Source organism: Oryzias melastigma, linkage group LG13, assembly GCF_002922805.2.
Source record: "Oryzias melastigma strain HK-1 linkage group LG13, ASM292280v2, whole genome shotgun sequence".
Classification (NCBI taxonomy): domain Eukaryota; kingdom Metazoa; phylum Chordata; class Actinopteri; order Beloniformes; family Adrianichthyidae; genus Oryzias; species Oryzias melastigma.
Genome location: NC_050524.1, coordinates 8,031,611 through 8,056,193, shown reverse-complemented (window position 1 = coordinate 8,056,193; position 24,583 = coordinate 8,031,611). Strand labels below are relative to the sequence as shown.

Here is a 24,583-nt window from a genome sequence, read left to right as displayed (position 1 = left end):
GTGAACGTTTATTATTGAGTTTGTATTTACTTTGTTAAGAATGAATTGTTTTGTTTGTGTTTTTTATAGTTTTCACGGTGTGTACGGTGTGTAAGACATCAATAAATTCACCTGTAAAAGGAAACCACTTGTGTCTGGACTCGCTGCACGGGAATTACAGTGAAAACTCGGACTGTTCATCGACGCGAGTGGGCAGCACATGGCGATGCGGCATGATCAAAGAACCAGCGGGCTCGTCGGTGCGTGATCCATGCTGCATTCAAGGAACGTCTGAAACGGCAGTTGCACGAAGGGACATAAGGAGAACCCAGTTTGAAGAGCAACGTTGAAGATAAGGTCTTACGAAGTTTGAACACTCATAATTTAAGTGTGGTTTAAGTAAGACAATCAAGATTTAAGGTTGACTAAGCAAACTGAGTTAATTAAAGTCCTTGTAGCAAACGGTTTCATCTGTTTAAGTTTGACAGTTTTCTATTTGTAAGTTTAAACATTTTATTTAAATTTAAAGGGCCAATATATTTTATTTTATATTGGTACATTTTAGTTATAACTTCAAGTTTGGAAAATGCTATTTTGAGTTATTACTGAAATAATTATTTTGGGTATTTTGAACTGTCCAAGTTGCATTTTTACAATATTCTTATAGTTAAATGTTGACATTGCATGTAATTTGAATTTTTGGATGTTTGACATCAAAGAGAGACATTTAGCATACAATTTTAGTGATTTAAGTGCATTTTATTAATCAAAATCTAGAATGACTGAAAAAAGACAGACCTCTATTCTGTCTGAACCCAGTGCAGACTTTCAAAATGACTCCAATGAAGAACAAGTTTCCAATCCTGAAGTCCCACAGCAGCTTGAAACTGACGTACGGAGAAGCAAAAGGATCAAAACTCTTACAGAGAAGAGCATTAATGGGCTTCAGCAGAAGTTCAACTACATTTTTGAAAAATGGAGAACACATGCCAAATCATCTAAGCAGCTATTGTCACAATCAGAACCTTTAACTGAAGAACTTCTTAATGATATTATGGGTGATGTTGCAGGCCTTTCTGCAGATGTGCAGCAAGCATACAATGACTTACGCCAGCTCACAGCTCCTGATCAAGAATCACGTCGCAAAGTGGATGTTTGTGTGCAGATTTCTAAGTTTATTGTATCCAAAGTAGGAAGTTACATGGAAGGAAAGGCAACAGAAGAGGACCAAGATTGGCCAGAAGTAGGCTCCCTCTTTGAGTCAACTATCAGTAAGTCACGCACTTCTGAACGTTCCAGCAGATCCTCTGTAAAACACCAAGAAGCCCTGGCAGATGCAGCTGCAAGCGAAGCTGTCCTAAAGGTTTTGGAGGAACAAGAAAGGGAACAAATAGAGATTGAAAGACTTGAAGTTGAAGTTAGGAAAAGAGCAGCAGAGCAAGAAGCCTTAGCCAAGAGACTTTGTTTAGAAAGAGAAGCAGAAGAACTTAGGCTGAGAATGAAAAGAGAAGAAGATGAAGCTAATCTCAAAGCTAAACAAGAGCAAGAATATATAGCCCTGCAAAGATCACTCGAGGAAAGGAAAAGAAAGCTGCAGCACTTAGAAAAAGTGAAAGATCTACGTGCAGCTCAAGCAAGAATGCAAGTGTACGACAAAATGAGTGTTACAGAGGAACACAAGACAGACATTACTATGACAGTCACACAAAGTAAAGCCTGCACACATATAAGTGTTCCCCCACTGCAAGAGCATAGTACTTCAAAGGCTGCAACCACACCTCCAGATGATGGTACAGCAGAGCTTGTTAAAGCGCTAGCAGGTGCATTAAATGCTAGTAGAATACCTGTTCCAGAACCACCAATCTTTAGTGGAGATCCATTAAGATATAGTGATTGGAAGCTCTCTTTCCACACACTCATTGACCAAAAGAACATCCCAGAAACTGAGAAGATATTCTACCTTCGCAGATATGTAAGCGGGCAAGCTAAGAGTGCACTGGATGGATACTTCCTGCATGGAACTGAGTCTGCTTATGTTGCTGCGTGGAAAGTACTTGATGAAAGATACGGAAATCCATTCACTATAGCAAAAGCCTATAGAGATAAGCTTCATGCTTGGCCCAAAATTACATCAAGAGACAGTATTGAACTCAGAGACTTTGCAGATTTCCTACGCAGTTGTGAAGCAGCCATGGTCCATATAAAGGCATTGGAGATATTAAACGACTGTAATGAGAACAGAAAGATCCTTTCCAAGTTACCAGATTGGCTCACTGCAAGCTGGAACCGCAAGGTTATTGAAATTGAAGAAGAAACCAACACATTTCCAACTTTCAGGCAGTTTGTCTCATTCTTAGTAAGAGAAGCAAAGATTGCTTGTAACCCGGTTACGTCACTGCAGTCACTAAAGCAAAGTGAGTCCGACAGTTCAGAAAGATTGAAGGCTACAAGACAAAGAAACATAGGAGCTAAAACCTTAGCTACCACATCACAAGAAAGGACAACTTTAACTTGTACGTTTTGCAAGAAACCCAAACACAGTCTTCATAACTGCAGGAGCTTTCTGGAAAAAGATGTTGCAGAGAGAGTCAAGTTCATTCAAACAGAAAAGCTATGTTTTGGTTGCCTCAAGCCTGGCCATCAATCAAAAGGCTGTAATAACAGAAGCATTTGTGAGAAGTGCAAAAAAGGGCATCCAACTTGCCTACATGAAGATCGCAGCAAGGAAGAGCACAGACCACCACAAGACAAGACAAACTCAAGTAATGAAAGACCAAACCAAAGAAATCCAGATCAAGCCCAAGAAATGACAACAGTAGCTACAACAAACAGAGTTATTCGTCTAGAAGGCAACATGCAGACAGCAGCAATAATTCCTGTTTGGCTTTCATCTACTATGCAACCATCACATGAAGTTCTTACATACGCATTACTGGATTCACAAAGCGACACGACCTTTGTTCTAAGTGAAATCGCAGAAGCACTGAACACCACTAAGGATCCAGTCAAGCTAGAGTTGTCAACAATGACATCAAGGACCACAGTTGTTCAGTCTCAAAAACTAAAAGATCTTCAAGTGCGTGGTTTCTACTCAAGTAAAAGGATCAATTTACCACCAACTTTTACTCGGGAGTTCATACCAGCTAACAAAGATCACATTCCAACAAACGATACGGCAAGCATTTGGCCACATCTTAAACACCTCCAAGCAGAAATTGCACCTTTGCAAGACTGTGAAGTCAGTCTGTTAATCGGGTATAACTGCTCACAAGCACTTCTTCCAAGAGAAATTGTGTCAGGTGAAGAAGATGAACCTTATGCTCAACGTACAGATCTCGGCTGGAGCATAGTCGGACAAAGCAATCCATGCTTGAATTATGGAGATGCCATTGGTGTCAGTCATCGCATTGTTGTGAGAAAAGTTATCCCAGATCCCAAGCCTTCTACTGGTCTTCAGAGCAAAGTCCACTTCATAAACAGAATCAAAGTAAGAGATGTTACTTCTTCTGAGATTGTTAAAGCACTGGAGTTAGATTTTCCAGAAAGAAAAACTGACGACAGTCCTGTGTCTCAAGAGGACCTCAAGTTTCTATCAAAACTCAGAGAAGGCATCAAAAGGAATGAAAATGGTCATTATGAAATGCCCCTGCCATTTCGTGATGAAAGACCCAAGCTACCAGACAACAAAGTATGCGCAACACATCGCTTAAAATGTCTGGAGAAGAGATTAAGAAGAGACAAATCATACTACAGTGACTACATTCAGTTTATGGAGGACATCATCTCTCGAGGTGATGCAGAAAAGGTCCCCAAAGAAGAGTTAGGCAACAGTCCTGCATGGTATATTCCACATCATGGGGTCTATCATCCTCATAAACCAGGCAAAATTCGAGTGGTATTTGACTGTTCAGCCAAGTATCAAGACACATCCCTTAATGACCACCTGTTATCAGGACCTGACTTGACAAATACATTGGTGGGCGTTCTTTGTCGCTTTCGCAAAGGGTCGATTGCATTCATGTGTGATATTGAGCGAATGTTTCACCAATTCTTTGTTAATGGAGAAGATCAGGACTACCTGCGGTTTTTATGGTGGGAGCAAGGAAACCTGGACACAACACCCTCAGTTTACAGGATGAAGGTCCACTTGTTTGGAGCAGCTTCTTCCCCTGGCTGCGCCAACTTTGGCCTGAAGCACCTAGCAGCACAAGGACAAACCCAGTTCAAGGAGAATGCGGTTCGTTTCATTCAAAGAAATTTCTATGTTGATGACGGTTTGGCAAGCGTTTCAACAGAAAGTGAAGCCATCCAGCTTGTGAGAGACTCAAGAGCGCTATGCGCTACTGGCAAGTTAAGACTCAACAAATTTGTGTCCAACAGTGAAAGAGTCATTTCAACAATTCCAGAAGAAGAGCGTGCAACAGTTAAAGACCGAGACATGTCTTTAAGTTTGCCACACATTGAAAGAGCACTTGGAGTTGAATGGTGTATTTCATCTGATACATTCAAGTTCAGAGTCCAAGTCAAAACAAATCCATTTACAAGAAGAGGTGTTCTTTCCACCGTCGCCTCAATCTATGATCCCTTGGGTTTCATTGCACCGTTTGTTCTCAGAGGCAAGCAGATTCTCCAGCAAATGTGCAAAGACAAAATGGATTGGGATGAAGAACTTCCAGAACATCTGAAATCTCAGTGGGAGTTGTGGATTAAAGATCTACCTGGATTAGCTGATCTACAGATCAAAAGATGTCACACTCCACCAGAATTTGGAGATGTCAAAAGCTATGAGCTTCACCATTTTGCAGACGCCAGCATCTCAGGATATGGATCATGTACTTACCTTCGAGTCATCAACCAACAAGATCAAGTCCACTGTTGCTTACTGATGGGCAAGTCAAGAGTGACGCCTAAACATGTCCTGACCATCCCAAGACTTGAGCTTTCAGCAGCAGTTGTTGCTGTGAGAGTCAGTGACCTACTACGAGCCGAGTTGGAAATCCAAGACTTGCAAGAGTTCTTCTGGACAGACTCTACAGTTGTGCTTGGCTACATAAAGAACGATGCCAGAAGATTTCAAGTGTTTGTAGCTAATCGTGTGCAAAGAATCAAGTCCAGTACAACATCAGAGCAATGGGCGTACGTATCTTCGGAAAACAATCCTGCGGATCATGCATCGCGTGGCTTAACTGCAGAACAGTTGAAGTCATCCAGTTGGTTCACAGGACCACAGTTTCTTTATCAAAAGAAACTACCTGAAAGAGACATCAAGGTGGGAGAAATCCAGGAAGATGATCCTGAGCTCCGCAAGGCATTTGTATGCAACACTAAAGTGAAAGAAGAAAGAACAATGCTAGATCGCTTCGAAAAATTTTCAGAATGGTCCAGATTGATCAAAGCGGTTGCATTGTTAAGAAGAAAGGTCAAAAGATGCAAGGGTATGAAACAAAATACCGAAGAAGGGACAAGTTTGGAAGAAAGAAAGGAAGCTGAACTAGTAGTTGTTAAACTTGTTCAGGCAAAGGCCTTTTCAAAGGAAATAAAACATCTGAAAGCAAAGAAAACAGTTGCAAAAACTAAATACAGTAAGCTGTACAAGCTAAGTCCATTTTTGGATGAAGAAGGAATACTCAGGGTCGGAGGACGTTTGAGCCATGCTGTTCTCCATCCACATGTGAAACATCCAGCTATATTACCAAAAGATAGTCATGTGTCGACGTTGCTGATCAGACATTTTCACGCAAAGGTTCAGCATCAAGGACGTGGAATGACACTCAATGAAGTGCGAGCTAATGGATGGTGCATCCTTGGATGTAGCTCTGCAGTCTCATCTCACATCTTCAAATGTGTCAAATGTAGGAAGCTGAGGAGGAGTACAGAAGTACAGAAAATGGGAGATCTGCCTTCTGACAGGACAGAACCAACTCCACCTTTCACCTATGTCGGAATGGACTGTTTTGGACCACTTCATGTGAAGGATGGACGCAAAGAACTCAAGAAATATGGACTGATACTAACCTGTCTATGTTCACGAGCTATACATATAGAGGTTGTAGATGACCTAAGTACAGATGCATTTATCAATGCTCTTCGAGCCTTCATTGCCATTAGAGGTCATGTTCGCCAGCTGAGGTGCGACAGGGGAACCAATTTTGTTGGTGCACAGAGAGAGTTTGCAAATCTGATGAAAGATATGGATCAAGAAAAAATCAAGGCATTCGGATGTGAATTCCTCATGAACCCCCCCTCAGCAAGTCACATGGGAGGGATATGGGAGAGACAGATTAGAACAGTAAGGAGTGTTCTTAATGCCATCCTTGATCTGTCAGCAAAAAGACTGGACACTGCATCATTGCGAACGTTTTTGTATGAGGTTATGGCAGTCATTAACAGCAGGCCACTCTCAGCAGAGTATCTTAATGACCCAACTGGACCTCAACCATTAACACCTAATCATATTCTAACAATGAAGTCGACCATCATTCAGCCTCCACCAGGGAAGTTCCAAAAGGAAGATCTGTATCTTCAAAAGAGATGGCGAAGAGTACAATATCTTGTCAATGAGTTTTGGATCCGATGGAGGAAAGAGTATTTACTCAACCTGCAGCCAAGACAAAAATGGCATGTGCCAAAAAGAAACTTAAAGATAAACGACATTGTTCTACTTCAAGAAGATCTTGCACCACGCAATGAATGGAAAATTGCCAGAGTCACAGAAGTCTACACTGGGGCAGATGACAAAGTGAGAAAAGTAAGACTATTGGTTAGTGAGACTGTTTATGACAAACATGGAAAGCATACGACCAAGACCGTTACACTTGACCGACCTGTACATAAGGTTATAGTGTTGCTTGAGGTAGACTAACTTTTTGTGTTCATTATTCATTTTTAAGTTTTTAAATGAAAGTTTTGCTAATTAAAATCTCAATAAGAGGTTGTGAGATTTGGTGGGAGTGTAACTGCCACATTTTCCTTTGAGTTTAATGTGTATTTTGAAGGTTTAAGGTTATTTTATAATGTGTAGTTTTCCAAGCCACCGTTAGATGGCGCTGTGGTTAGCAAAGTCAGAAAGCAGAGACGTAAATGAGTAAAAAAGGAAAAGAAGAGTTGAAAGAAGTAAGATCCGTTGAGAAGATCAACATCCATCAAGAAAAGAAGCCAAAGAAAAAGAAAAGAAAAGTTCTAATTCCTGTTTTGGCAGTGTACAGCCAACGAGGTATGTTTATTGTGAGTGTGAACGTTTATTATTGAGTTTGTATTTACTTTGTTAAGAATTAATTGTTTTGTTTGTATTTTTTATAGTTTTCACGGTGTGTACGGTGTGTAAGACATCAATAAATTCACCTGTAAAAGGAAACCACTTGTGTCTGGACTCGCTGCACGGGAATTACATATATAGTAAAAATCGTCTTGACATTGGTCATTACTAATTTAGAGAGCTGTTTCCCTTTCCTACCATGTTTCTTGTAGATTTTGTCTTTCATATTTGTTATCAAATATTATGTTATAGTGAAAAAACATTTTTCTTTTGTGGATTAAGAAAAGACATCAAGTCCCCAAAAAAGAAAATAGAGGAAACCCAAAATGTCCTAAAAATGTATATTTAGCAGCAGTTTGACCTTCACTGTAGTCCTGCAATTGGGCCACACTTTTGATGGCCATCATAAATTAAGAATGCATCTCATTACCATTAATGTCCCACACATTAGCCTATTTACTTATTGATTTTGTTGACACTGCGACCTTTGCTGCCACACCATCATTCTTGGAGCTTGTAAATTACAAATGAGTGGGTTCTGTGGCTGGTTACTCTCAAAGTCACATTCTAATTTTTAAAGACAAAGTTATGTTGGGCCTCTGCAGCTCAGGAAGTAATAATCAATTTAAAGAAAAACTCCAATTGAAAATCTTGTGTTTTACATGTTCTTGTGGCATTTTGCTGATGATGGAGGACACATACAAAGAAAATTAAGCACATCAGTATTTCTTCGTTCAAATTGATGTGAATCAGGAGCAGATGAAAACACCCAGTTTGAAGAAGCTTATATTTGTGAATTAAAAACCTCAATTGGTATGCAACATTCCATTTTTGTTGCACAGCTAATGTAAGTTGGGGGTGTAAACAGGGAGTTCTCAGCAATGGGGAGGGTAAGTGGGGGTGGGTTATGCTGTGCCTGCGATACCCTTGACAACTTAGAGGTGATTTTCTAATAAACTTTTTCAGCTTTGCAGAAACTATGTTCTAGAAAACCACATAATTTATTAAATATTTGGCTAAAAACACAATTATCACTATTTAAAAAATACTGGGATGCTTTAAAATAGCAAAAAAATATATTTTATTCTGTTGTAAAATCGTTTTCAGTGGTCTTTTAATTATGATTTTAACATTTTTAGCTAAAGTCAAAAAGCCGGTGCCGTTTTCTGGAACATACTTTCTTCACAGCAGCAAGTTGTGGCTGTTAGCAAATTTCCATGCTAATTTCCCATCAGTTTACACTCTCTTTTGCTAGCCACAAGCCCAAGCAAACTTTAACGTAGCAAAAAAAAAAAAAAACAGTATTAGAGCTAAGCAGCCGTACAGTTTAGAGAAGGGATGGGCAAACTTTCTTACTCCTGAGCCACAAAGGGTTCTAAAATTTGTAAGAACGATCGTACAAGCAGCAGATTCGTGGCGTGTTTTGGTAATTCACCTCGTAAAAGAAAGAAACAACACAGGTTCTGGATAGAAATATGCCTGAATCTTGATTGAAAATTACTTTAAACACAACATTTGAGAGATTTTTATTTAAAAAAACTGTTTTTTGTTCTCATTTTGGTGCCATTTTCACCAATGGGTTGATGTCCCTCAGGGAAAAACTCAAACTCAGGGAAATACTACATTCAGATGGTATTGGAATAATTACTGTCCAACTTGGAAATCACACGTGAATATCATAAAAACTACAAATCTTCAATAACCAAATTAATGCAGAATAACATTCAATGCCTGAACAAAGGCAAATGTATTTGTGGTGCGCCATCTATAGGGAGACACCTGAACGACAAGAAAAATAAAACATTAATACCGGTAATAAAAATAACTTATTCCTGTTTGGCGGGCCAGATTAAATAGTTTTATGGCCACATATGGCAGCTCAGGTGAGATAAATGAAGACATTACTGGATCTATTTGTCTGCATCAAAATTGTAGCAGAGCAGAGAGACTTTGGCCCGCCCATGGCAGATGGTGCATGACAAACCTGAGCTTTTTCAAACCGCGGGTTTCTGTTTGCTCCTGATCCATCACGATTTGAATAAAGAAATTTGCAGAAAAAAAAACGCAGTTTAATCATAATTTCTTTTATATATATTCTCCACTATGAAAAAAATGCTGCATAAACGTGTTAAAAACAGCAAAAACTGGATAGTCATTGGGGTGTCTTTAACTGCTAGACCCCCCCCCCCCTCCTGTTGTGTCCCTCATTCATGCTAAATGAATGTAATGCAAAGTTATTCATTCTCATTAATATTCTGTTAAATTAAAAACTGTTGGCATTGACAAAGGTTTGATGAATGGTATGAAACTGTAGTCACAGTTTGATATTTAATAACAATCAGCATTAAATTGCATTGCATAAGCAGTTTAAAAGTTGACATATACATGGGCATGACAGGTAATTAAATTTATGCCAGTGCAATGCACTGTGACTTATTACATTGAAGGTCCTGTGCTCTAAATGTGAAAGACTACAACATGGGTTTTACAGTATCGACGGTGCTCTGCAGGATTATGGAGAAGAACGCTGGATTTTGATTGCTGGTGCTGAGGTGTAATTCTCTTTTTCACGTTAAATTGAGTGGGAGGCTTGTTATTCATGCAGATGTCACGAGAAGAGGAACTCTTCCATCTTTCTGCTTCATGTCTGTCTCTGAATGTGTGTTTTTGCTGCCCCAGTTTTGAGGCTCCTTTTATTGGCAGTCCATTTCTTATGGTTTTCCACTACTTTAACACCTACATAATTTATTTCATTAGTCTTCTGTCACTCCCTGTCATTTCCACTTCAGCCTGTCAGTCTAATGTTTTTTTTTTTTATATCTTTATTTATATTTATTTATTTACCTAGCTTCCATCTTCCTGAATCTATTGTCTTCGTCTTTCTCCGCTGGGAATTCAATTATCCCGGCTGTTGTGTTTTGATGTTGTTGTGACATTCGATAACGGATTCATTATCTCATCTCCTGGCTTGACAACATCAGGCCCGTTGTTTCCTTCACTTCTGCAGAATCTTTTCAACTTTATGAAACAACGATGGCCGTCTGAAGTTGTTCTCCGCAGCGACTTGTCTCCAGTCTTAATTAACAAATCTTAATAAATTGGAACAAGCTTGGATGTGGGGAGTGAAAAGTTTACAAGATGTTGGTGCATGCGGGCCTCTAGTTGCTTACACGTGTACGATTGTTTTTTGAATTGTCATGAAAGAAAATGTTACCTTAAAGCCAGACTATAGCAAAGCCTTTAGGTCATTTCTTTCCCAATAATTTTAGAAAATCATAACTATTAAAGCTGAGATTTGAGATTATTGTGTCTCTTTCGCCAATTAGTGTCCTATGTAGTATTCTCTTTTGAGGCATACAAGGACATCTAGAAGTGTTCTATGCCTTTTACTAATGAAAAATCACCTTCATTATCCAAAGAAAGTAACACTTCACTTTCCTTAAGCAACTGGACTATATATATACAAGCCAAATGCAATGCCCCACTGCTCCAAAATGCAGCAGGTTAATCATTACACTGAGAAATTCTGATTAAAATCATGATACACCGATGTAAATAAGTTTGCCAATTTGATCAAACCCTCAATGATCAGTCGGGAAATTTGTTTAGTTTTAGCATGTTGGGTAAGGCGTTGCATAGGTGTTGGCAAGTTGCACCTAGAGGAATTTAATGCCCTTTAATTTCTGAGTTTCTAACTGTAGATCGATGCAAACAACTAACACATTCTCATTCTCAAGTCGTCACATATTGACGTTCGATTCAAAAAGTTCAGCTCACTGCTGTTTTTCCACATCAAAATAATAAAAATTGTTGGAACATTTTTCCACACTATTTGGTCACATGTCTTTTCAAAATTCAAAGTGTTTCCACACATTGGACTGTAATGATGGTTGATCATTTTTTGCTGTCATCCTGTGTGTGTTGTTCACTGTGATGGTTGAATCCAAATGGTATTTTATAAATCAATTAGGGCTGTGAACATTAACACACGTGATTAATCGAAAAGAATTAACACATTAATATGTATTAATGCAAATTAATCGAAGAAACAGTCCTTTGCTTCAACTCTGTGGTTCAGACTTCCATGGTGTCTCTTAAAATATGGGTATTATTCCACTTAGAAAAGAAATAAATATTAAATCGGTTTTTCGTACTTTATTCTTGGTATTTTTGTGGTTTAGATCACTTTTTCACAAAAAGCTGACTATTTGATCCGTGGTCCAGTGCCATATTTTACAAATAAATTTTACCTGCTAAAACATTGCGATAAACTTTGATTAATCCCAACACAAAAGTGCGATTAATCAGATTTGTTTTGTAATCGATTGACAGCAGTAATTAAAAATAAATGTTCTAAATGTAGTTTCATGTGTGATTTCATATTGTGATTATTCGCAGATAAGTTGTCAGCAAATACTCAGACTAAAAAAAAGTTTATAGTGATTAATCGCAATTAATTTTTCCAGGTTTATTAGTTAATTAGTTAATTATTTTATTTGATTCCTGGTCCTAATATCAATACAATTTATTTATTTCATTTTATAACAATTTTATAATGAAATAAGTCAATTTGATTAACAGTTAAGAGAGATCAGTTCAGACAGATTGATCTGATTGGATCATAAAATGTAAACTGATTCATCATTACATCCCTAAATTTACCTATAATGTGCTGATCAATAGAAAAATGTTAATTATGGGAACCTATAAAACTTTATATTAAAAAAACCCCTTTTCATTTAAAATATTTTCAGTTTTATTCCTTTATTTAGGTTTACCTTTTTAACAGCAGCATATTGGGTTGGAAAGTGCTTGTTGGCAATAATACTGCTGTAGTATTGTGCTGGTGTTTTAATATGGGAATATCTTTGGCAGGCTGCGGAAAAGTCTGTCAAGGTCATAGTCTGTCGCAGCCTTTTGCATGTTTGATCTCTCTTCTTTTGCCTTGTTAATATTTCACAAAACCTCAAAGGAAGGAAGAGCTCATAAAGCATGACACAGTCGAGTATGCCAATTCAGAGACGGTATGCCTGTCTCTTCATTATGTACATTCTTTAATAACGCTCTCTGTGTTGCAGGAAATGAGTTTGGCCATCCAGAGTGGCTGGATTTCCCCAGAGAAGGCAACAATCAGAGTTACCACTACGCCCGACGGCAGTTTAACCTGGTGGATACGGATCACCTCCGCTACTGCCAGCTCTACGCCTTTGACCGGGACATGAACCGCGCCGAAGACAAGTACGGCTGGCTGGCGGCTCCACCTGTAAGAACGGCACACACCGACTTTTCAGAAGACCTTGTGCAGATACTCGATAACAAAAATCACATGTGAAAATGGAGGGAAAAAATATTGATCATATGGTCTTATAAGATCATTTTTTCCAAGGATAACCTTATTCTCCAGTCACCATCTTTACACACCTGTTCGGCCTTCTCGCAGAGATAAAAGCCCCCTAAATGGAGCTCCTTTTAAAAAGTGTCGTGTTTCTCTGCCTGCTGTCAAGTTGAACAGTAATAGATTTCACTCGCTTCCTTGAGCTTCTGTCTTTGGCTGCAATTGAGAGAATAAATTATGTTTCTCTCATGAGGGGTTTGTAGCAAAGTAATGGGATAATGCAAATGGAGAGTGTGGCTAAATTGACAGGGATTAGAAGTGAGTCTGTGCAGTTGTTTCAGAAATACCCTCTGCTCAATCGCAGGAGCCGGTCCTCAGATTTAAGCCAGTTCACCTTCGTTTTTAGACACTGACCAGCTGACGGACTAATGCAGCAGCAGGACAGAAATATAAATGAGCATAAACATGACGGATAAAAGTACAGAGAGATTAGACCATTCTGTGGAAATGAGAGGAAAGCTGCGCTGCTTCAGGCTGAAGGTCACCACCGCATGGCTTGTTTGAGCTTTTTCACGTGAAACTGTGTAGTAAATATATGTTTACATCCCACTCTGAGATCATCTTTTGATCTATTTTAAAAGTGTTCCCATTTATTTATTTATTTTTATAATTATAATGATGCCGTTTTTGGTCAAAATCAGAATTGGCCTTCTAGCTTACGCCCTCTCACAACCCCAACCTAACATTCGCGGTGAAACAAAAATGGCAAGCATTATCGGAACTGTACAGTTTTGAGCCATATGCCAGCTTGGATGAGGAAAGCAAATATTTATATGGATCTAGTCATATACAAGGGGATGGATCCGAACCAGTGACGTGAAGTGACGTTCACGGCTAGGGAGGCACTGACAGCATCAGATTTACAAACATATGAACCCTATAGAGTAGCAAATTCGCTATTTGATTGTCAACATTTGAAGTGTGCTGTTTAAAATTTCATGTCAACCTTTTTCTTCTATTTACAAACAGCAGCATAGAAAAAAAATTACAAAAATTGTTATCATTGACTTACTTTTACTTATAAATGAAGTCTGTGTGCAGCTCCTTCTGAAGAAACACATGAAGAACCTGTTTGTAGAAGTCTTCCTTTTCTTTCTTCAGTTTTCAAATTCTCTCTGTCTCAATGAAGATCACTGCCAGTGACATTTCTTTACAAATTCCTGAATTTAGACGGGTAATCCTCCATTTAGAAAATGAAGCTAAACTATTTTAAAGAATATCTGGATGGCCGCACTTGACTTTCTAGTACTATTATCTGTCACATTCTCTTGGCTCACTAGTGCCCTCTAACTTAAAGCATGTGTACTGCGGGCTTCACCCAGTGTATTTCTAAAGTGCATTTCTAGCAGATAAAAAGCCTAAACTGGCACCAATGCAATCAGACAGATGGCAAGAAATAGAAAAAATAAGTAATTAAAAATAAGGCATCTTTATGATGATAGAAAGACCGAAACAGTAAAGCTATATTTTGCCTCACCTGCCTCACCTGACTACACGTCACCGATCAGAATGGAGCAGAGCTTGTGGTCTGCCATATTAGCTTTTTTGTCACAGCTACTTGCTTTCTCCAAAGGGATTTCTGCTTCTGCTCTTAATTCTCAACGATTTTAATGAAGAAACGTAGTTTCAATCTTAAATTTCTCACTATATGTCTTATACCATGTGAAAAATGCAGCAAGAACATCTTAAAAGCACGAAAAATCAAATTTTCATTGGAGTGGGTCTTTAAAGCCACAATTTACATCAACTTATGTCAGCAAGTCTGCATGAAGTGGTTCAGTGGCCACGTTTCTTTCTTTTTTTTAAATAGGAAAATGTTTGAGTATTAAGTCTTTATATTGACGCTTAACCAGAAATAATTCTACTTTGAATTGTCAGAGTGCAAGACATTTGTGAAAGTTAAAGATAAGATTAAATCCCTAATTTGTTTACATTGATCAACAATCATTTGTTTTGTTGCCCTAAATTGGTTTTGCAAAAGTTTAGAAGACTTTTCTGGAGATCCTTTGCTTGCCTGAATTCCACAGTGGAATAGGCCAGAGGAGAGACAGAGGTGATGGTAAATTATCACCAGAGATTCAATTTACATTTCTCTATAGAGCGCCTTCTATGAGAATGTCACCCAGAGTTCTTTACAGAGAGAAGCGGAGCGGAAGACAAAAGCACTAAGGGAAAATCAATAAAGAATCCAGATGAAACATGAATTATGAGAAGGAAAAACATAAAGTTAGTAATTTGTCTTTTAATAAAAGAAAAGAAAAAAAATAAAATTTTATACATAGACTGTTAGCTGGTTCCATAGAGATGAATGAAAAGAGTCTGAGCAGGAAAAGGGTTATGAAGTTAAAAGATGAAACTTGTTTTTTTGGTGTTTTTAACATGTTCTTGTGGCATTTTTTCTAATGATAGATGACATACATAATGAAATCTAATGTTTAAATTGTATTTCTGAGTTTCTTTATTCAAATTATTGTGAATCAGGAACAGATGAAAAATGCAGTTTGACAAAGAGCATAGAAAATGACATAAAAAATATACAATTTGTGGGCCACAAGCTCTCTGCTCTGAGGTCTTAGCAAGGGGAGGGAAAGGGGAGGAGTTTCTCCACAAGAAAGGTTCCGCCCACAAATTAGAGGCACTCTGCAAAAACTGTCCAAAACAGACACAGGTTATTTTTTTATTTTGACTGAAAACAGCATAATTAAAAGACCTCTGGGAACGCTTTTAAAATAGATCACAAATTTTGGGAGTGGGTCTTTATGAACAATCTATATTTCTTAGGAGAATTTGTGTCTAGATACACATAGACCACTTTTTCAGCCTGTTTTTAAGTTTATATAAAAACAGTTTTCTATGACCAAATTGATGCCATTAGCTCCAAGGCCAAATCCAAATTATTCCCCTCTCCCTAGAGCTTCTCCCCACTCCTCCAGGTTTAGGGGCATTTGAAGGAGTAGTGTTGTCCGAAACCGTTTTTTAATTCTCTTATGGAGTCCAGATGACCCCACCCTTACATTGATGTGTGATCCCTCCCATGACAAAGGTGGAAAGGATTTTATATTTGGGGGGTCCAGATGACCCCATTTTTAATGTAAACATGCCCAGCATAGCACAAGGGTTACATGTAAGTAATTTTTGTTTTAGCGTGACCTTTTTAAAGATATAAAACCAGTGTTGTTATGTATTCCAGGCAATAGCAGCTCTGCAGTAACATAGATGACTGGCGACTATTGATGATGTCATCGAGTGGGAGTGACATCTGGGAGAAGCTTTAGGGCAGGGGTGTCAAACTTATTCACACAGGGGGCCAAAATACAAAACACACAGTAGGATAAACATTTATTGAACACATGAAAAACGAAATTGTTAAAACTTTCAAACTTTAAAAACGTAGCTTTTTAGCATGACTATGAATAAAAACAGACAGTATTATTATTCCAGAATAAATCAACTTAAACCTTAAATAAATGTTAATATTTTACTCTCCATAGAAAAAGATTCTGTCAAATACAAGTTAGAAATAAAGTAAATGTTAAAAGAAAAAAACCTCAAATTTCTTAACTTGTATGTTCTTTTTATATAAAAAAATTAACTTATAAAAAAATTTTTTAAAATGCTCTCCATAGAATATATCCTGTCACAATTATACAAGGTAACATCGGGCCATTAATAATATTAATATAAAATGATCTGGAGGGCCAAATATAATTACTCTGTGGGCCTGGACTTTTCCATATGCCGTAAAAGAAGTTTTCGGATTTGGCCAAAGTATAAGTTATTTTAAACATTTAAAACTAGTTTTAGGTTTGTCTGAAAAAACTTTTCAAAACTGGATAATAGTTAATTTTCTTTTTGTTTTAAGAAAACAGATCATCAAGTCATAACTGACAGAGCTAAGGTCCGGTGCATCGATTACACATCCAAAGGGAAATATAGTACACCAATGCAGAAGACATGAATAAAGCATATAGATTCCTACACAACTATAAGTTAAAATACGTGTAAACAGTTAAAAATGCATCACACACCTTATCAGACATTGCAAGTTAGGTTGTGCACTGGAAGATACATTTTCATTCACATATATTAAGGTGCTGCCTGTTTTTCTCAGCGTAGGCAGTCTCAGCAGGTGCTCTGTTTAGACACCACATATACCTAAAAAAAAAACAAAAAAAAACAAACGCTTTTATTAATAATTCAGAAAATAAAATATCAAAGGTGTTATGGAAGTGTAGGAAAATCTAAATATACTGAATAATATGCTTGAAGGTGCTGGCATCAAAGAATTCACATGGATCAAAACCGGCATTACACGCAAGATTATCTGGAAACCAGATGCATGATAACTCAGTTCCAGTGGCTCCTCCAACTGACGCTGTGGGTCACAAGAAAAAAGAAAAATAAATCTTATTTGGAGACTAATAAAAGATCAGACAAAGACTTTGTAGAACATCATTCAGAGATAATGCCAATAATGTTTATGGATTGTGCTGTAATAACCAGATAAGTCTGAATCCTTCACAGAGCTTATCAATGACATTGCAAGGTAATTGCTCTTATTAGATATATTCTATGGCGCTACTGGTTCAATAATTCACGGAGGTGGATGGATCCAAGGGCGTTTTGAAGATGAAGTGTAAGCGTGACGTGATCTATGTGCAGTTCTGCTTGTTGTTTCTGGAGGGAATGAACTTTTTGGAGATGGAAACATTCGGGGCATCTGTTTGGGAGTGCGATTAATGCTGCTTATTTTCACAAACTATGAAGCGTGCTGAGTCACAGAGGCAAATGAAAACACTCAGGTCACATCTGTGTACTTGCAGTGATATTTATTTATTTGCTGCAGCTGGCTCAAGTCCAGCTGAGTATGCATTTTTCCCTGACACCATTGTCCTACTTACTAAGCTATGACAAAAAACAAAACTGAAATCCATGTTTTCTTCTGTAAACAATACTGCAGTCGACTGAATTTAAGTTCCAGTGAAGAAGCAGAGCAGAGAGGTTTCTCAAATATTGGATTTCAACACTTTTTTTTTTTTTCTCCCCCATGAAAAATCCACTTTCTCAGAGTGCTGACTTCACAAATAGGGATTTACCCTGCTCTCTTTGGCTGGCTAAGTTTCACACAAAACTGTTTCAGGTCAGCATTATGCTGCAGGCACTGACGGAGACAGGAACTCTTCAGACTCTTAAGACCTGACGTCAGAGTGGGAGGCTCTGATATGAGGCAGCCATACGTTTGCTCTCTCAAGTGCATTTCTCCCAGAACTCGTTTGACATTTAATTTTTGTATTTTTCAGACTATAAATTGCTCAAAAGTATAAGTTGCAGCAGCCAAAAAATGAATAATAATAAGAAAAACTCATATATAAGTCGCACTTTTGGGAGTAAAGTCAGTTGCTACTGAACATATCTCCTTTGCCCTGTGTAATGCTGCATTCACTCAAAATTTACATTCACTGCCTCTTTTGCGACACTCATCTAATTCCCTGCTGGACACTTGTTTAAAAATAAACTAGATGCATCACATGTAGGAGAATCTACCATCAAGTTTTTAGCCCCATCACTACATGGAAGCATTGACTGTATATCTTATTTACAATGCATGGAAGACACGCATGAAGTTGAGGGATCAAGTTTATTTATATTAAAGAGCTCTACAAAAACGTTGGTAAACGTGTCTCCATGTCTGGGTTCATAAAATCACATGAAGTCTTTTTTTTTTTCCAATGAGGTTTGAGGAGCTGCGTCTGAATGACAGTCCTATCAGCAGTAGCTTTGAGTCTTTGTAACCCAGTTTGGGCAGCAGTGATTCAGGTGGTCGAGCAAGTCTGGGAGTATTTGGAGGTTCAGCAGTTCAATCCCTGCTCCCCACCAGTTAATTGTTGTGTCCTTGAGCAAGACGCGTCACCCGTGGCAGTAGTGCATGCTGGGTGTCACTGTGTGATTTGGGCATCGCAGTGCGTTAAGAGTTAAAAAATCTGAACTTTGACAAGGAAGGCACATTGCGCACATTGGGGCAATAAGTATTCAAACTGGGTCACAGAGAGATGGAAGTACTGCTGAAAGCGGCCGTCATTCAGAACCAGCTCCTGCAGATGATGGTGAACCTCACATCAACTCTTGCGCTATTCTAGGTATGTTGGTGTTGGGAGTGGGGTCATCTGGACCCCACAAGACTAAGGACTTTTTTTCTCTCAATATGTTTTTTATTTTCTCTAGTGTCCATGGCAGACATGAAATCCTATCCACCTTTGTCCACATTTGTCATGGGAGGGATAACATGTCACTTTAAGGCTGGGGTCATCTAAACCCCCCCATAAGATAGGACAAGGGTCAATGGGAGACTCTCTGAATGATCTCATGAACCCAAACATGGTGATATGGTTTCCAGTGCTTTTGTAAAGCTCTTTAAAATAAATAACCTGATATCTCTACACCATGCATGTCTTCCATGCATTGTAAATAAAGCCTTGTCCACACGTAGCCGGGTAACTGCTAAAACGAATATATTTCTATACGTTTTGGCCTATCATCCACACGAAACCGGAGGTTTCAGTCACTGAAAACGGTGCTTTTGGAAAACTCCGGCCAAAGTGAAGATTTTGGAAAACTCCGGTTTTGCGTCTGCGTGTGGACATGAATAAACAGTGATTTGCATTTTTAAACGTCACTTTTTGCGACAATTAATGCATACACGTCAGTACTAGCTGCAAACTCACGAACCAACTCACGTGATAAGTCATTAAAAACACGACAATGAATGAAAACAAGTATTTTTTTATTTGATTCACTAAAAAAGGAGCATTGCGGTGACGTCACAGCTCTGTCTGGAGAGCGCGTGCCGCGCAGAGTCTATTGACAGCCTCAGGTGCGCGTGAGCAACCTGTTCAGTGGTTTTAAAAAAAAAAATAACCATTCCAGCAAGTAAGCTGCTGGACCTTTTTTTGTTTAAAATCACGACGAGATGCATTTAAGTTTCTGTCCCTGCACTCGCGCTTTTCCTCAAACGAGATTTCAGCATCTTCAGACTCCAAGCTGCAGAAGTGCAGCCGCAGATGAAGCTGTTCACAGACACACAGAGAGGTGCATCTATTTCGAAAAAAGTGTTTCCAAAACAGTTTTGCAAAAAATGTCTGTTTCGATACGCCCCAAATGCCACCTACTGTAAGCGCATAAACTTTTTTCGAAAAATGCGAGTTTTTTCGAAATTGTGGTGTTTCCATTAGGAGGATTTATTATCGAAATTCCAATTTGCCACTGTCAACTACTGTTCTGGCAAGCGCATAACCGCGTCCAAGAGCGCAAGTATCCGTGTGGATGGAATTGTTTTTAAAACGATCACGTGTGGACACAACACTTTTTATAAAACGGAGGTCAGCAGATATGCGTTTGTAGAAATACCCGCCTACGTGTGGACATGGCCTAAAATATACAGTCATTGCTTCCATTCTGCAATGAGACAAAAAAACTTTAGGCAGTAGCTCCTCCCACATGGGACGGTAGCATCAAGGTTATGAACACATTGTTGGACACGTGTCAGGTGGTGAATTTAATAAGCTCTGAAAGAGAGGTGTCTGACATGCAAATCAGATTCACTGTGAAGCAACATCAGTCTGAGGAAGGAAAAAATAATAATCAAGAGTAATCATGTCAATGCAAATGAGAAAAATATTGTAAATTTCTGGAGAAGAACGATTGGATTCTCCTCCATGTTTGTTTTTTTGACGGCACTTCTTCTGCATTTCTGTCAGTAGCAAACACTGGTACGCACCTACAGTGCCCTCTAGTGGCTGTTAGTGGGAAACAACCACTAAAGGGCAACCAGTTAATAGTGGGAAAGTAACTTAATATATGAGGCAATATTTATTTATTTTTTAAATCATATATAAGTTGCGCCAAACTATGCATAAAGCGTATGCTCCGAAAAATACGGTAATCAAAGTTGCCGTTTTTTATATTTATTTTTTAATCAAAAACTGATTTGAAGGGTGGGGGAGTTAAACATGTTTTGCAGTGTTAAATGTATCTGTGAAAGCATGAGGAAGCTAGAACTTCTTCAGATCTCTGGAAAAAATGGACAGACTCCAGACTTTTAGCTCCCTGCCTAACCTCCATCCTCGGCGAGTCCGGTTGCAGAGGTGCTTATCATCTCCTTCAGCCGAGAATATGCTGCCTTGAAATTGGCTTGGGGAGGCAGGCTCTAAAAATAGGGGCTTGGGTGACATTGATAATCTCTGCTAATGACATGTTAGCAGTAGCTCGCTCCACAGGAAAGTGGCGCCTTTATCATGCGCAGCTGTCTAAAGCTGACAGTGTCTGCCTTGCACCATCCTGGGCTGCTGCTTTCTGCTGATGAGTACCACCTGAAATTCGGTGTGGGGATGCTGCTCGCTCTGTTTGAAAATGTGTAGTCCGCTGGTATAACGTCCTTCAGCGAACCTGTCTAAACCCAGCATAAGAATGGTAATAACTATTTCTGGAGAAATACTTTATTAGCTTCTGTTTTTCTCTTTTTTTCTCTCTCTCCTTTCCCCCTCCAGGCCTTTGTTAGCGCCAAGCATGAAGGGGACAAGGTCATTGTGTTTGACAGGGCAAACGTGCTCTTTATCTTCAACTTCCACCCCAACAGAAGCTTCCAGGACTACAGGGTCGGTGTAGAAGCTGCAGGAAAGTATCCTTTTAACTCTCATATGTCATGTCACCACTTCTTTTTTTTTTTTTTTCATAATCACAGTGCCTCACAGAGAAACGGTGTCCATGCCACAGCATTTTTACACAAAACATGATTGCTCTGGTTGTTTTGAGAGGAAAAGAAACAAAGTAAATAAATCTTAAAACAGAACAGTTTTATTCACTCACAAAAGTGTTATTTGAAGGAAGTAAAGTTCTGCTGGACAACTAGATATACAATAGTGCACATCAATAACCTGCTCTTTAAAAAGCTAACCTTTTAGCTCCCCTCAAAACCAAAGACCTTCATGTGAAAGGATTTTTTCAAGATAAAGAGGTAGTAGAATCAGCTATGTCAAAGAGAAACAAAAGCATCATTAATGATTAAAGTAAAGCAAATGGCGCTGTCATAAAACCGTTTCCAAACAATTAGGAGTTTATTGTGGTGGAAACAATTCAAGTCAGTTGGTAATCTTCCAACGAACAAGCATCCCAGCAGGTGCTGACCAAGAAGAAAGTACAGTGCTTAGAAAATGTGTACAAAGTGAGTTATATTCCACAAAACAGATTCACACCAACAGCTTCAAAAATAACTTTATTACTTTTGGATGGTGGACAAGCTCACTCGGTGCTCAAATTTTGTTTCAAACATGAAATCCACTAAAAACAAAATTTTTTCATAATCAAACTTAAAAAAAAAAAAAATTGACAAATTAATTTTGATTGTTCTTAACTTGGCAGAGCTTTATGTCCCTAATCCTAACACAACAGGACAGTTGGAGGCTGAGTCCACACTCAGCCCAGATTTGAAAAATGCAAAAAAGGGGGCGGGGCTAAGAGAGGTTACACTGTGCCTTCAATAATGGAAAGTGATGCAAATCAAAGTAATGCCAGTTTCACCCATCGACTGTATATATAGTCTGTGTATATAGTGATAGTAATATTTGTCTATGGTTTCACCACAGAACTGTCTGTGGAGGTTGAAGATGTTTCTCTGTATAAAATGCCAGATTGCAAAAAAATCAACAATACCAGCGACGGGGGATACAAATTCTGGCAGGGGATGCATATCTTGGCACAACACTTGGCACAGCCGAAGGGGACCCATGTCTGAGAGTGTTAGATCGCCGCTAGCGTCATAACTAATAATAGCTGTTGCATTAAACAAACAATCGCGAGTTAAACGATCATTGCAAATCCCATCGCCAGGAAGGAGTTTGCTGGATTCAATACCAATTGCTCCCAACCACTGTCGCCTAACTTCTAAGTCCACTGGAAAGTTGTGCAAGCCAGTAGATTTTTGATGACTGCAGGCAATACACCTACGAACCATGTTGAAGCTACGGCTAACACAATAACAACCGACCAATACAGAATTAAATGATGGGCGGGGCTTTTACTCTGGAGCTGCAGAGTACGATTACGTGAAACCTCTGAAATGACGTGGGACTTCCACCAGTTGACCAATCACAAAATTCAACAGTAATACCTCGTTAGGGGGCAGTACACAGCCAGTTCTAGACTGTATTTTCAAGGAATTAAACAAGTTAATTTTAAATTGTCAAAATTGTGACAAGGACCAACTGTCAGTATTTTTAAAGCCCCATTTATAGATGTCAACAGTCAAAAAAAGGGACTTTACTGTTACCCTTTAGTCTTATCCGTCTAATCTGTTCACATTAAAAAAATTGTAAACTTTGTCTCGAGATTAAATTATCTGAAATCATAGATAAAACCTTTTGACTCGTATTACTTATCAGAGAATGTTTTTTTTTCTTTGTTTTCTCTTTAAGGTAAACGTACAATGTTAAAAATGAGCACTTCGTAGGAACTATTTGCATATCACTTGTTAGAAGCACAAAATACATACAGACACTCATTTTATCAACACAACATTCTCATATTTGCCAATTTAATCAAACATTAAGCTCGATGCTGAGTTTGTTTAGATGTTTTTTCTGCTGTGAAGGAGCATAAAGAAACAAAACCTCCACTGTTGGATTGCTTTCCTGAAAAAAAAACTGCATCCACTGCTGCCTATGATAAAAATGTTAGGAAATTGTGTTCTGTTATAAGTCCTTATTTCATAGTGTTTCTCCTTCTTGGCAGCACAACAGACATGCTGGGCTCTTTATTAAACATTTTTGAGACATCACATGACATTTAGCATTCTAAAAGAATGCTCCTAGGAGCCGAGAAGTGGATCAAAGACTGTGTGAGACATATCGATAGTAAATGAGACTTGTGAAGAACCACGATTTTAATAGCAGTGTTTTCTCTGAGGCTGCTGCTTTTGTGATGTAATTTTAGCAGTAATTGGTGAGGGAAATATGAGTCAGTTGTTTATTGTAATGTTGTTATTCTGTTTAGAGAGAAATAATATCAGAGCCCAGTGGTTCAGAAACGCTCTCTTTAGCAACATTGGCTGTCAGGAATTTAATGAGTCCCACAGTTGTGATTACAGCAGACTTGATGATCAGGAATGTGGAATGGGACAGGAAACTGACAGATCTGTGTTTATCATAGCGGGCATCACTCCCTTATGAGAACCGCGGTTGCTCACGCCATCAGTTTCCCAGGTGGACGCGGGCTGTATTTCCCACTCGCATTTGATTAAAACGAAAACAGTGAATCGGGAAACAGTTTGTTTTCTATGACTGCCAGGAGTTCAGATCTTTTTATAGGATCAACTCTGCCCCACTTGTGATAACAAGATTGGCTAAAGTGAGGGTTATTTGACGTTTTTGTTCCCCACAACTTGGTAAGATTGATGCCTCCTGTCATTTAAGAGAATAATTGTCAATCCATCAATTTTTTTGACAAATGCTGAATGTCATGTCTATATACATTAAACAGATTTACTGTAGGTTTTTTTTGTTCATTATTTAGATTTAAAAAAATACTATTCATTGTGTCCTGCATTAGTCATACAAGGAGCAAAATTGTTTTCACAATTCTTCTGTCTTACTTTGAGCTCTTTTAAAACTCACCAAATTTTGCGTGGACCTAGTACCTGCTGAGGATTGAATTTTGACATCACGAGCGATCCACCCCATAAAACATTGACATCACGGCAGGCGAAACCGTCACGAATGTATGAGACTAAAATGTCTTTTTTAAGGCTAAAAAAAGTTAATAATTAATAATAGAAATACACAAATGTCTGGAAATTCCAAATGAAGTTTGGAAATTATCATGGGATGGTCACAGGACCAATGGCTTGGCAGGCATTTTGTGTGTGAAATTATTCATTTTTACATCTTACTGTATGGGCAAAGAAC

The 24,583-nt window shown here is 38.5% G+C and overlaps 1 protein-coding gene across 1 annotated transcript in view; it reads left to right on the top strand.

Moving 5' to 3' along the window:
* Positions 1-24,583, top strand: part of gbe1b (glucan (1,4-alpha-), branching enzyme 1b) — a 149,694-nt gene that overhangs the window by 97,265 nt on the left and 27,846 nt on the right. The window contains exons 13-14 of the mRNA XM_024277525.2: positions 12,313-12,497; positions 21,173-21,303. Coding sequence (XP_024133293.1) covers positions 12,313-12,497; positions 21,173-21,303 — 316 coding nt within the window. The remainder of the gene's footprint in view (positions 1-12,312; positions 12,498-21,172; positions 21,304-24,583) is intronic.